This window comes from Phalaenopsis equestris, unplaced genomic scaffold (assembly GCF_001263595.1).
Source record: "Phalaenopsis equestris unplaced genomic scaffold, ASM126359v1 Scaffold001027, whole genome shotgun sequence".
Lineage (NCBI taxonomy): Eukaryota > Viridiplantae > Streptophyta > Magnoliopsida > Asparagales > Orchidaceae > Phalaenopsis > Phalaenopsis equestris.
Genome location: NW_018165466.1, coordinates 281,351 through 296,336, shown reverse-complemented (window position 1 = coordinate 296,336; position 14,986 = coordinate 281,351). Strand labels below are relative to the sequence as shown.

The following is a 14,986-nucleotide window of genomic DNA, read 5'->3' as shown; positions in this document are numbered from 1 at the left end:
AACTAGCCAAACAAAGAGAAAAGAAAAATAAAAATTTAACTCAAGTAAAGTGTATTAAAGATGAAAATCAAAAAATGATTTTCTTAAAAAAAGATATTCAATATAGGTGGGTGAGTTATTTTGATAAACTTTTTAAAAAAAATTCTAAAGATACGATCGACCTTAGTGATCTTAATATCGTTAATAATAATAAAACGTTTCATTTTTACCGTCGCATTAGTAAAAAAGAAGTTGATGAGGCTTTAAAGAAAACTAAGGGTGGAAAGTTTGTAGGACCTGATGATATCCCAAATGAAGTGTGGAAATATTTACGAGATTTGGGAACTTGACTTACTAAACTCTTTATTATTTTAAAAACTAAAAAGCTGCATGAGGAGTGGAGGAAGAGTAATTTGGTCCCCATTTTTAAGAATAAAGGGGATGCACGAGAGTGCTAATTATAGAGGAATTTAGTTGATGTGTCATACTTTAAAATTATTGGAGAGGGTAATTGAACATTTATTTCATACTTTAAAATTATTGGAGAGGGTAATTGAACATAGGTTAAGATGTATTACAAAGATTTCTCATAATCAATTTGGACTTATGTCGGGCAAGTCTACTATGGAAGCTACACATTTATTGAGAGGCATGATGGAGAAGTTCAAAGATAATAAGGAGAATCTACATTTGATTTTTATTGATTTAGAAAAAAATTATGATAAGGTTTAAAGAGAAATCCTTTGGAGAGTTCTTGAGAAGAGAGGTGTTAATATGACTTATACTCATGTTTCAAGTCATTAAAGATATGTATACTAGAGTTGTTACTTGTGTTTAAACTAAAGGAGGATTCACCAAATATTTTCCTATTACCGTTGGATTACATTAGGGATCAGTTTTAAGCCCATATCTTTTTGCTTTAGTTATGGATGGTCTGAGTGGACATTTATAGGATGGTGTACCTTGATGTATGCTTTTTTTGCATGTACCTTGGTGTATGCTTATATTTGATGATATTCTTCTCGTGGATAAGACGAGAGAAAAAGCCTAGGAAAAACTTGAATTATGGAGGTCTACATTGGAGTCTAAAGGCCTTCATTTGAGTAGAACTAAAACTGCATACATAGAATGCAGTTTTAGTAGTAGTAGCTCTAATGACAGAAGTGTAGCTTTGGGTGATCAAATTATTAAAGGTGTGAACGATTTTTATATCTTGGGTCTGTTGTTCAGAGCGATGGTGATATAGACGGGGATGTTAATAGTAAAATTCAAGTTGGTTGGTTGAAGTGGAGAAATGCTTCGACCCTTTTGTGTGATAGAAAAGTACCGCTTAGACTGAAAGGAAATTTTATAAGATGGTGGTGAGACCTGCAATGCCCTATGGCGCTGAATGTTGACCTTTAAAAGAGAAGCATAATACTAAGTTAAGTGTTGCCGAGATGAGAATGATTAGGTGGATGAGTGGACTTAGGTGGCTTTACACTTAGAGACAAAATGCGAAATGAATATATCCTTGATAGAGTTGGTGTAGCTCCTGTGATGGACAAAATTAGAGAAATTCGACTTAGATGGTTTGGTCACATTAAACGTCGAACATCTGATGATCCAATTAGGAGAGTAGATGTTTTAGGTAGACCTAGCAAGACTTCAGGCAGAGGTAGAGCTAGGAAGCCTGGCTTAATGTATAAAAAAACGATCTTACTTTATTAAAATGAGAAAATATGACACTAAATAGGATGCAATAGAGAAAAAGGATTCATGTAGCCGACCCCACATAGTGGGATTAAGGCTTTGTTGTTGCTGTGTTTTTAAAACATGCTTTCTATGAGCCCTATCCATCCTTGACTGATGCCCCCTAGTTTTTGTTAACCTACTTCAGGCCCATCCCTAATTTTCCCCAGCTTTATCCCCATTTCCCCCCTCTCGCTGTCACCCTTCAATATTTCATCTTCGGAGCCCAAATTAAAGGCTTGTTGGAGCGTTAGAGTTATAGATATTCTTCAATCCGGACTACTCTTCTACATCGTCAAACAATAGAGCCATAGATTGTGAGTAAGCTTCTTTCATCTCTATTCCTCGGTTTAATATATTACACAGTACACACAAAGTCATAGATAAAATTTTTATTTTCTTTGCTAATAGTAATGATTTTATTATCTAGTTTTAACATCTCTTAGGTCAAAACTGATGAAAATTAGATCATGTAAACTCCTTGAATATAAATATGTTTAGAAAGTAGAAGCTATTCCATTAGCAATGATATTTATTGAGAAGCAGTATAAGATTAGCAAAGGAAGCACTTAAATGGGTTGATTGGTAGAGCCACCCAATCTTTCCCCTTCTACCCGAAGAACAGCTTATTAGGCAAATCCTCACCTGGACACGAAATTTTTAAAAAATTTTAAGCAATTTTATATTACAAACATATCAAGTCATATGTAACGATTGACTAATTTATCTTCTCTCTGTTCTTTTTAATGAAAAAATAGAAAGGGATGCTTACAGAGAAAGGCTTACAAAAAAAAAAAAAACTAAAATTGCCTCCACTGCTTGCAAAATATTTTTTTATGATTTAGATGACATTGGTCTTAAATGCATCATTTTGAAATGCAATGAGCACACAGTTTTGTTTTTAGAGCAGTTAGATCCTTTAATTATCTTTGATTCCCATAATAAATTAATTTAGAGATATATATTTATTTTATTTAATTTAACAAATCAATATCTTCAAATATTTCATTGGCACCAATTGCATGGGATGTAAATATACATGCATACATACATACATTGATTAAGTTGGAGCTTTTTCTTGCTTTGATTATCAATTTTAGATTGGAATGATTTTTATCACCAATTGTGTGAGAGAATTTAAACATGGTAACCATGTATTTGGAAGTAAAAGATACAAGCATAATGCCATGAAAAATTCTTTCCGTACGGACAAATAGAAGTAAACATTAAGAGATTACAAATGAAAATTGGTAGATAAAGGTGGGGGTATAGATTGAAATTATGTAAAAGACATGGAAAATATATGATGAATGCCATATAAGCACTTCGATATTTTGAACAGTCTATAACATAGAAAAATGTATATAGTGGAACTTCCCACGTTTTTCCTTTTTTTTTTTACACTTGAAATATCTCCATTGATATTAATTCTGTGAAATAACAACATATTAGTGGTTATGCATTCACCAAAATTTACTCCGCACTCTCCTTTATGAAAATCAAATAGCTACGTACATAATCTTATATTTTATCATATCCCTTCATCATTCAAATGACACCATGTTTGAGTGACAATAGTGCTCATACATTTAGCTTGGATTTTTCTGAGATATATGTGTTCAAATTTTCTAAGCTTATCTAATTAACTGTTGATAGATTTTTCTTTTTTAACACACAAACCCAAAACACGCATACCAAATATGCAAGGCCTTGAACCCATGTCTTTTAAGTTGAAAGACAAAACTCTCAACCACTAGACTAATGTGACTTGCATAACAATAGAAAGATTATGAATGGTATAATCTAAATTAGTGGATAACAATAAAAATGAATAAAATTGTATTCAACATATGAAAATTGAGGTCATTAATGAAACAGATAAAGTACTTCTTTCAGCTGAGCAGTATGATTATACATAGTGCAAAGATTCGAAGCAGCAATTAAAAAAAAATCTTATATATATGTAAGTTCAGTATTCTTAAAACTCATCAGTGAACTTCTCTACTTCATTGAAGGAGATTGTAACTGTTAATAATATTATTTCAGGATAAGTGATTGCATCTTAAGAAGATTAATTCAAGTTATAGAAGATAGTTATTTATTAATATATCTTAAATTTATATTTTTTTAAGTTATACATAATAATAATACTTCCTTAATAATATTTAGGTCAACAGAAGCGCTAATACATTTTACATAAAAATTAGATGCCGAATGTATGAGCCACTAGATCAAATTTATTTTGACAATATTGCAACAGAGATTTCAACATCCATTTATCAAAATCCCTTGAAAAACTAAAGAAGAGATCGTGAAAAGTGAAATGAACTCAACAGATGGATTTATAAATAAGAATTATGAGGATAATGCATTTAAGGAAAAGTACATTTAAAGTATGTTAAAAAGACAGATACTTAAGATATTATTACTACTACATTGCATGTATTGAGCGAAAGTTCTAAAATAAAAACTAAAATAATGAAAAATGAGAATGTAAACGTAATCTAGATATTCATCTGGACCGTTATTGATTGAATGCATGAATATTCCAAATTTAATTGACAATCTAGCTGATGTGAGATGCTCTACAGCTTCACAAAAGTTTCAACAAGATTCAATCTAAGTAAAAATATTTTATCATATGCTTGAATATGTGGAAAAAAAGGCTGGTTGGATTATTACTCTAAAATGATTGAATATGATACGCTGCATAAATCAACTAATTTTATTTATGGTTATCGTGACTTGATATTTTAGGATAGAAAATACATCGAATCTTCATGTTATCTCTTTCCTTATTTACTATTTCTTATAATACAATTTTTATTGTTGCACGAAAGCACTTTTTGTTTCTTTTTGAAACTTTTTGCATCCAATAAACACGCAGTGTCATGGAATCATGAAAAAGATCATTAAACCAAATATTGTAATAAATCAACCATAACTCAATATTGTGCTCGATTGCCATGTTGGTAGTTGCAAATATGCTGTCTGCTAGTTGAAATCTATTAAAAACTCCTAGATAGCAACTGATACACAGTCTCTTAAAATTGTTTTCAGTTTCATCTATTTCTTTATGCTAGTAAGAGCATTATTTTTGGTACGAGTTGTAATGTATATTTCTAAATCTTAAAAATATTACTTCATTGATGGTTAAGGGAGCGGGAGACCCTCTTCTATCAGCTAGTACAGAGCAGGGCGGTTAGGGACTCTTTGACCATATACGGAGATACTCTCTGATAAGATCCTTATTGCTGGCAATGTGATTTTGTTGGGTTAGATTGAATCTTGATGTAAAAGGGCAATGAAAGAGGGAGACAGGAGAAAGGAGATGTAGAGTAGGGGAATAGGGTGAGGGAGAAAGGTGAAGCAATATTTGCTAATGTTATAAGAAACATTATTAAATTTACTATTCTGGTTATAAGAAAAAAGCATGTTTCCATAGAGGATCACTAGCTATTATTATTGTGAAAAATATGGCTGCATTGTTTACCCTGTACACTTTTTCTCTAAACTAATATCCCAAGGCTATACCCTCAACGTGCTACTGTTTATTCGATAGAATCTGAATTTATTAGCATGGAATTAAGAAGCTTTCAATTTTCTTTTTAAAATTATGACAAGTACATAATTATCTATTAATGTTACTACTAATAGCCATGTTTCCCTTTCTTTGACCCTTTGCTTATCTTCTCAATTTGAATGATTTGGAATCTCTGTTGTGAATTGGTTTAACATAAAAATTGATTCACAATTAAAGATTTAATAGTTCTTGGAAAAGCCAGCATCATTTCTCTTACTATAAAACCGTATTTATATTCTGCTTCATACTAATTGTGAGAGTGGCTTGCAGCAATTACAAATAGTACGGACTTATTTTATGTTGTTTGGAATGTTCGAGTAAGAGGTTTGAAAACTTGTGACATTTTAGCTGGAAGGAGATTAGCTTTCAATATATGCTTTCACGACTATATAATCTGCATCATGCTATATGGTTTGGTAAAGTTTCTATTTAATTTCAAAGCTGCAATCGCAAACTAATATGAGTGAATGATAGAAATTAGAAACTGGGCGTTGCTCCTATGGCTTAAATGAATCTCCAAGCGAGTATCATCAATGAATCTTTATATCTCTGCTTCAAATGAAGCTTTTTTAATGATGATTAAATGAATGTTCATGGAATGCTTCAAATTAGTTTAATATATCTGCTTTGTCTCATGGATGTCCCAAATTGTAAACTATGAAAATTTTTGTTAAGGACTCGTGACTTCTTTGTATTGTTTGCTGTTTTTGTTCTTTAAGGTTTTATCATGTAGTTCTTCATTCCTTTTTAGCAATGATCCTTATCTATATTTAATTTAAATTTATGATTTTATTTTATTGAACGTTAGTGTTCGAATAGATATTTTTGCTATTCACTTTAAGATTGTGCAGGTGGCAAAATTGAGATTAAAGTTAGATTTTGAAAGTAATTAAGATGAGAAATTTCAACAAGCAATTGCTCTTATTTGTATTGATTATTATAACAATCATTATTTGACCAAAAAATCATTTAGAATTCTAAGTATTCAAGGTTATGAGTATGGAATTAAAATATTTTGAGGCTATTCAACTTGATATTATGAAAATTATAAGATGGAATCTCATATATTTTTAGACTAACGTAATATTACGAGTAGTAGTCCAACGAAAGATGTAAAATGGATGGCACTTGAGAAGCAACTCATAATAATTATGTTAAATTTATTACAAAATGAATACTTAAGAATATTAGTAAATGATTTTAGCATTCATTGAAGACAATTAAAGACAAATTGTTATTTCTTCCATCATTAGATATTTTTTCTCCCTGAGAAAATAAATAATTCTAGGTACTAAGTATTATCCACTTTTAAGATATGCTGACATTTAACCTTTTTTTATTGGAAGATTTACATACATACCACTCAATTCATATGTATATACATACACCTACGCTTCAATTTTTACATGCATGCCACCTTACCTATGCATGAAAAGGTGCATTTCAATTTTTAAAAGTTAAAATAGTGATGTTTTTTATGTGATATGAAAATTTGGATGTTATTAATGTAAAAATCAAACTTTAGCCATTAGATATGTACATACATATGAATTGGGTGGTATGTATATAAACGTGTCTTTTATTTACTTGCAAGATAGTTTATATAATCATAAATTATATGAATAGAATTATAATGGTGCAATTGCTTGAACTCATGTGATTGCTCATATGTCTAAAGAGCAACGATTTTCACATTAATTAAAACATAAAATGCCTACTCAGAATATAATGTGCATAAGGATTTGATATGATGCTATTATGCATTAACTAAATGAAAAAACAACAATTTATGCTATAAGATATTTTTAGAATATTTATTAAACTCTCAAGCTAAACTTTCTTACGCCACCACAAAGTATGATACTTTTTATTTCCCGTACTTTTAAAATTATAGAAATGATTTTTTATTGTTAAGCAAGTAATATATTTACTTTTTGAAACAGGAATGAATTTTAAAATTTTTTTCACTATATATATGATTAATATATCAATTGCATGATTATCAGAAGTGTGAAAATTGTTATTATCACCAATAACAATGACATTTGCGGCCCTCTATTGCTATTATCACCAAGAACTATATTTGTTGTTAAAACTAAATGACTATTGTACATTTGTGATCATCAATATTACAATTTCATATTCTCTAATTCAAGAGAAGAGTTGGAATATGTACTTACGATGATATAGTGGATCATTTTGACAGGGCTGGACCCCATGATTTTTTCTTTTTCCAGAATTTTTTCACGTAAAAAATTTTGGTCTCCTCCTGCTACTTTTTTATTATTTGTGTGTGTGTTAGATCTTCGTGTAACGCTAAGACATTAAATTATTACCATACTACTACGAATCTTCCGACAGGCAACAACACTATGAACACTCATAGAGTTGCTCAAGTAAACTTAATAGTAACGAGTTGCATGCCAATTCATAAAGCCATGATCTTCCCATTTTGGAGGGACCAAAACCTGCTGGTAAATGTCAGACGGAATGAAACTAACTCTGGAACATAAGTGAAAGAACAAGCATAAAAAGGATATCGCAGTACAAGTACATTTGAATTAATAGAGCATGGAAGAAAGGTGACATAAAACAATAAAACAGGTGAATTTATTTATTTCGTTTCATATCTTAATATGTATTTAAGGATGGGTTCCATGATAGAAATGAAAATGCAAAAATTCATGTCGTAGATAAGTTACACTTATAATTCTGGACAAGAATTTTTAGTATCAAGCTCGAACTTCAGAAGAGCATGAAGCTTTAAGGAACAAAACTGATAATGACTAAAATTGGATGATCAGAATTTTAAAGCAGAGTGTTAGGATTGGCCATTAAGGATTATGCAGCAATTTGAAAAAGAAACACGGAATGAGTGAATGCAAGAGAGAAATTTCAGAAAAAATAAAAACAATTAAATTCTAATTTATTCCTTAAAGATTGTTACATAGAAATGGAACACTTTTCCAAGCAATATGAGAGTTTACTAGGTAAAGTATATATTCAAGTCTATGTAGAAAGTTAGCAGAATACATGAAACAGTTTTTTACACTTTGCGCATAACAAGATTATAAGGGTATAATATTACAGTTTTCAAATACAAATAGATCTCCAAATGCAAGATAAAGAAGGAAAATACTCACTGTGAATGAAATCTACAGCCCGACATATATCTCCAAAAGAGGGGGCAAATAAGTAATCTCTAGTTGGTAATACTAAATGCTCAATCCCATAAGCCTGTGTTTAGGAAAAAAAAAAAAGGCAGTTGAACTACATCAATTGGTTCCACATAAATTGGAAAACAAATTAAGAAATCATAGGCTAATAAATATAATGCATTCGGCCTTAATAAAATAAAATTCTTGGCTTACTAATAATATTAGCATTAAAAGCGTGACAAACCCACTTCTAAAAATGCCTACAACACACTTTATAATAACCAAAATCAAATAATTAGTAACCAAATTCTTATGAATCACCACATTTAAACACATCTACTTTAAGTGAATCAACCCACATAGTAACCATCTAATCGTACCCTCCTACGTCATGCAATGTCGAAATAAACATATACATGTAGCTAGTAATCAAATTAAAAATATAAATAAGAACATATACATGTAGCTAGTAATCAAATTAAAAATATAAATAAGAAAATTCGCACACATCTACAAGAACAAGATCAACACAAAGAATAATCAAATTCAAATTTTGATTAATTAAATCCTCCCAACAGTAATAATGGGTTTCCTCCATGCAACAACAACATTGAGAAACTCCACCTTCCATCAATGAACTAAATGGCATGTTTTTATCATTTGATGGAAATAGCGACAAGAATAAAAAGCACTTCATACGAAGACGTGGCAAGAGCAACAATGGACTTACAACGACAATACAAATACGGTTAATGGTTTTTCTCATTGACGTGGGCGCTAAAGCAACGCTCTGGAACAGACGTTGAACATGCGGGGCCAGAAAACCCATGAGTCATCGTGTAAGCGGGCGAAGAAGCGAAGGTGTCGCGAAAGCGGGAGAAGAATCACGAAGCACGATCACAATCTAGTAGGACTGCCGCCCTTCCTTTGGTATTCTTTATATAAAAAATTTTAATGGCTAATTCTCTGGATTCTTCTTGTCTCCCCACCCCTTCCTTTTGTATGAGAGTTTGCCTTTTTATTTTTTTTCCTATTTTTCTCTAATAAAAGTCTATAAATTGTTCTTTTAAGTGTGTAAGAGGAAGTTTTGGCTGTGTTATACTTTCAAATTTTTTTCCTATTTCCTGTGTGGAGAGTTTTTCTTATTCTAGAGCTTTATCCGAGGAGGTGGTGGTGCTCCAGTTGTATCCTCCTTCAAAGTGGCGTTGTATCCTTCGTATTTATCATCCCTACTCCTTCTCCCCCCTCCAACAGTCGCTAGCCTCCCCATCCTTCATTCCCGCACCCAGTCACCCTTCCCCCAATGACTTACTCATGCCATTCAGCTCCTCGGATGTCACCCCAGCCTTCAACCGCACTGTCCCTACAGTTCAACATTGTTGTCCCCCTTCTCAGCCTTCATCCCAGCCCTAGTCACCGCTGTTATGCAACAAAACATGCTGCCCAACACTCCATTGTTGTTCCTGCAGTTTTGCACATTCCCCTCCCTGCTACCAACATTCCTTTGTTGCCAGAACCACTGCCAACCATCCTGACCCACCTAGCCGACCTCTACCGCCTTTGGAATACACTTTAGATGTGTTTTCTTGTGTCATACATGTTCTGTATTGTTATTTTCTGTTGAGTAACAAGTATGTAAGGAGAACTCAATTCTGGGATAGAATCTGTGGCAGGTTGTGCCACTCTCACTAGTGGCCATTTAGGAGAGACATCTACTTTAGTAATAGGAGTTGAATCCCATTGACCTAGATAGAATTTGACATAACACTAATAAACCCTTTGCTTATTTTCAAAATCAACAACAACAAATTAAATTTTCTACACCGCTAAGGAGTCTCTTACACCATCTTTCACCTCCCAACCCTAAAACCTAGCCATTCCACTAGCAAGCTACATGTCTAAACCTTTCTGAGAGGAGATACGGCGAGAGATCCACCGACTTCATCAGTGGATTACGGACATGGAAGATGAAATCCAATGGGAGGCTACCCGCGACCGTGGTCTGAAAGGTCGAAGGTGGGAACGAGAAGATATGAAGAATGAGCGAGAAACACAGCGTTAGTTCATACCAATTTACCACTGTAAAAAATTGCAGACTCTAGCTTCCGAAGTAGAGAGACCGCATCACTAAGTGACTCACCATTGCTACTCTCCAAAGAAACCAATCTGCAAGTCTGTCATAACCAGAAAATATTACAATTGCCACGGATTTGGACATGTTGAAGCAAAATGCATATGCAGAGTGATGAAATAAACGAGCAAGGCACCATAAAAAACATTGGGTAAAGACACCGTAGGCACCGAAGATGGTGATGAAATAAACGAGGAAAACCTACTTCTAGTTGGGGAGGATACACTTAGTCCCAGCTAAGCTCGTTAAAGAGACTCCAACCAACTTCATTGTAAGTGGCCAATGCAGTTATGAGTAAGAGAAGTGGATATCAGACACAGGACCCCCACAGATAAGAGAAAGACAGATATTTCAAACCTATAGACCCCCATTTGAGTTGCCACTACAGAGAGAGGTACAATATGTCCAAAGAGGAGTCATTATGTGTCATGCCTAAACTATTACAATGAGTAGTTTAGATGTTAGTGTCCGCTCAGTGGGGCACCCATCAACAAACTTCTAGAAGGGTGGGTTGAATCTCAACTTTGAAATGTGCCCTCGGAGCCTAAGGGGGCTCAAAATTCTTCAATGGGATCCAGGTCCTGTTATTAAAGTAGATGTCCCTCCTAAATGGTCATTAGTGAGAGTGGCACGGCCTGCCACAGATTCCATCCCAGAATTGAGTTCTCCTCACATACTTGTTACTCAACCACTGTACGTTTGGCAAGAGAAATTGAAGAAGTTTTCAAATGTAAGGGCTTGAGAGTTGCATTGCGAGAACATACCTCTATATGCAGCTTTCGCTCAAAATGTGCCAACAAAGAATGCACCTATTCTGTTAGAATGTGTTGTGGAATGACAACAACGACTTGATCGACCTACCAAGGGACTTAACTTTGTACCATGAAGAGCCTAGGGTTTCTACAAATGAGGCCAAAGCTTCCCAGTCCCCGAGAGATTGATGCAGGCGCTAAAACAGCGCCCTGGCGTAGGCGCTAAAACAACACACTGGCGTGGGCACTGAACGGGCGAGACCAAAAAACTTGCGGACCATCGCATAAGCGAGTGAAGAAGCGAAGGCGTCGCGAAAGTGGGAGAAGAATCACAAAGTAAGATCACGGTCTAGCAGGACTGTCGCCCTTCCATTGGTACACTTCTTCATATAGAAAGTTTTAACGGCAAATTCTCTGGATTCTTCTTGCCACCCCACCCTTTCCTTCTATGCGAGTGTTTTCATTTTTATTTATTTCTTATTTTGCTCTAGTGGAAGCATATAAATTGTTGTTTTCTCAGTGTAAGAGGGAGTTTTGGCTGTGTTCTACTTTCAAATTTCCAATATGGAGAGTTTTCCCTATTCTAGGGTTGTATCCGAGGAAGTGTTGGTACTCCGACTGTATCCTCCTCCAAGATGGTGTTGTATCCTTCCTTTTTACCATTCCTACTCCTCCTCCTCCCCCCTTCAGCAGCCGCCAACCTCCCCATCCTTCATCCCCTACACCCAACTACCCTTCCCCAAATAGCTTACCCTTGTTTTCCTTCTCCCGGGACATCATCCCAGCCTTCAACCGCCATGTCCCTACAGTCCCTATCCTCAACCTTCATCCCAGCCCCGGTCACCGTTGTTCTGCAGCAAAAGCTGCTGCCCAACCCTCCATCATTGTTATCCCTGCAATTCTGCATTTTCCCCTCGCTGCCACCAGCATTCCTTTGTTGCCAACACCCCTGCCAACCATCCCGACCCACCTAGCCGACCTCCACCACCCTTGGAGTACACCTCACATGTGTTTGCTTGTGTCGTTCATGTTTTGTGTAGTTCTTTTTTGTTGTGTTGTGTTGTAACCTTCTCTCTACATCAATAAAAGTTTGTTTTGCATTTTCTGTTGAATTTCCTACCAGTTCCGGTATCACTCATTCTATTGGGAAAGCTAACCAATAGTTGAGGTTAAATGGGAGAAATATATGTGAAACTTAGCACATAATGTTTGAATTATGCACAAACATACATAGATTTAAAATGTAAATTTTCTTTTAGTTCCCTCCCTTCTTAAAAAGTAAATGTCATGACTCAAGAAAATAAGGCCTAAGCTTTGGTCTATTCCCGCAAATTGGCTAACAATGAAAGGACGATACAGGCAACTTTTGAAAATTCAGATTAGCATAGTTCAAGTACTTTCAAAATAAAGAAAGATGATGATACTAGTGCTGAAACAAGACAAATATTGGAAAACATAAATTCTGCAAAATATTTTAGGTTAGCTTTAAGCAAAATGTCTCAGATTTGGGGCATGACAGGACCAAATCTTATTTGATAGCCATCTTCAGGCCCTAAAACTATATTCTGAACCCTAAATTATTATGTATCTCAAAATAAACATTTAGGAACTAAATGAAATTGTGGAAACAATGAAAGAAATCCCGAAGCTTATTAAAAGTTTTGCCACTCTGAACAATGCATTATTCGTTAAGGCATGTATGTAGTATGAAGCAAACTTATCCTTCACGCCGGAAGGAAGTACGGATGCATAAATTCCCTTCAAATTCAAAATAATTAAGAATTTGGAAAATTCCAAAGATTTTCAAGCACCATGAAGATAAGGTAGCTCCAACACTTTAGTTAGTTAAAAACAAACAAATTGAAGTTGTGATTTGTCAGGGAGTTGTTTACAATAGCTTCAAAATATTTAACTTAAATGAAAAGCCAGCTATGGTAAGAGAATGAACAAATAAATAATTTTTTGCAGGGGAAGGGGTTTTACATGCATAACACTTGAGACACATGTATTTACATATCTCACGCCAAAGGCTTTTAATTTACTAACATAACACCTCAATTTTTATTAACACCAAAAAATAGATCCCTAGTCGTTGTTGTCTGGGCTGCTATCCAGGTTTTGATTTTTTAGCTCCCCGTTGCTGGGAGTGAGTTCCCGGTGTATGACATGGTGCTCTTCTATGTCCTACAGCTGACTGGAGTAGATGGTGTGGAGAGCACAATTCAGCTATATGATGATGCTGTGGATGGAAAGCAGGAGGGTGAGGAGCATGAGAGTACCAGACAAAAGAAGAGGTGAGTTGGAGGTGTTGCAGTTGGCCAGGTTGAGGAAGAGAGACGTCGGTGATGAAGGCAATGAAATTGGGGAGGAAGAGGCTGCAAGTGTCATGCTAGCAACAGGAGGCGGCGGAGGATTGGAATGAGAGCGGCAAGGGAGGTGAGGGCAAAGTTGAGGAGTGGGTAGGAAGAAGAACTAATGTAGCTTTAGCAACAGCAGAGTAAAGGTTACCGTTGACACTGTTGAAACCGACTGCGGGGAGAGTGAGAAAGCAGTTGGTGAAGTTTCACATGCATGGAATAAAGCACACCATGTTGAACCAGCATATGTTCAACCCCGCCAAGAAGCACAATACAAATATCTGCTTAACTCCCATTTGGACTGGTGAATGGAGCCGTGAAAAGAGTACTAATTTGGGCAATAATAAACATTTAGGTGATACACTAGTAAATTTAAAGCTTTTTTGTGAGTGATATGTAAATACATAGTTTTCAATGCTGTGTATGTAAATCCCCCATTTTTTATAAGATCATGCTTGAGAATAGATATCTATTGAAGTAAAAAAGGGAAACATGATAGTTTGACTTCATGTAATCTAAAGTTAAAAAATTTAATAAATTTCCTCGAATGAAAGTGGTTTCAATTAATATCTTTGACCAACAGAGAAAAAAAAGTTGACAAGGACACCACAACTTGGTGAAGGTAATCAGAAAACAAATTTCTTACAGTTCCCAAAAAGAAACGGGTCAATATTCCACCTCCCATTATTGCCGGTGCTGAATTCGCCCCATGCCACTACAAACTTGAAGAATAATAGATCTTGTAATTAAAAAGAGAGAGAGAGGGAGAGAGAGACTAGGCGTGCGTACACATAAAGATTAACTGCAAAAGAAAATCTATCTGTGCTTTCTCAATTTTATATATCTGGTTAAGAAATACAAATAAAAAAATTTCCTATATAGCTTCAAACTCTCACAAAAAGCTAATAAAAATGCATTACCATGTTTCTCATACTCGAATGGATTTTTGCTCCAGCCTTACCTCATGATATAATTTGATGCAGAAAATGACATAATTTTCCATAAAAACTTGAGCAAAGCAAATTTTCTTCTTTAATAATTCAAAACAACACGAATACAAAGACAGGCACCTACAATTCGAGAGAAAGGCAATCTCTCCCAATTCCTATGATTCAAGAGGTAGGAAATCTCTCCCAAACTCCAAACCTAAAACTCAACAATCTCATGCCTCCTTAAAACCAAAACTTATAGAGTCTATTTATACTAAACAATAATAAATAATAAAAGATTAAATTTCCTTTTGGCACACAAAAGACAAAATTACCCTTAGGCAAGGCACAACGTAACAATCCCCC

At 34.6% G+C, this 14,986-nt stretch overlaps 1 protein-coding gene across 2 annotated transcripts in view; it reads right to left on the bottom strand.

The window, feature by feature from the left end:
• The window catches only part of LOC110032776 (putative dual specificity protein phosphatase DSP8), a 28,283-nt gene that overhangs the window by 7,780 nt on the left and 5,517 nt on the right, over window positions 1–14,986 (bottom strand). For both annotated transcript variants that reach the window (XM_020736528.1, XM_020736527.1), the window contains one exon: window positions 8,437–8,530. In XM_020736528.1, coding sequence (XP_020592187.1) covers window positions 8,437–8,530 — 94 coding nt within the window. The remainder of the gene's footprint in view (window positions 1–8,436; window positions 8,531–14,986) is intronic.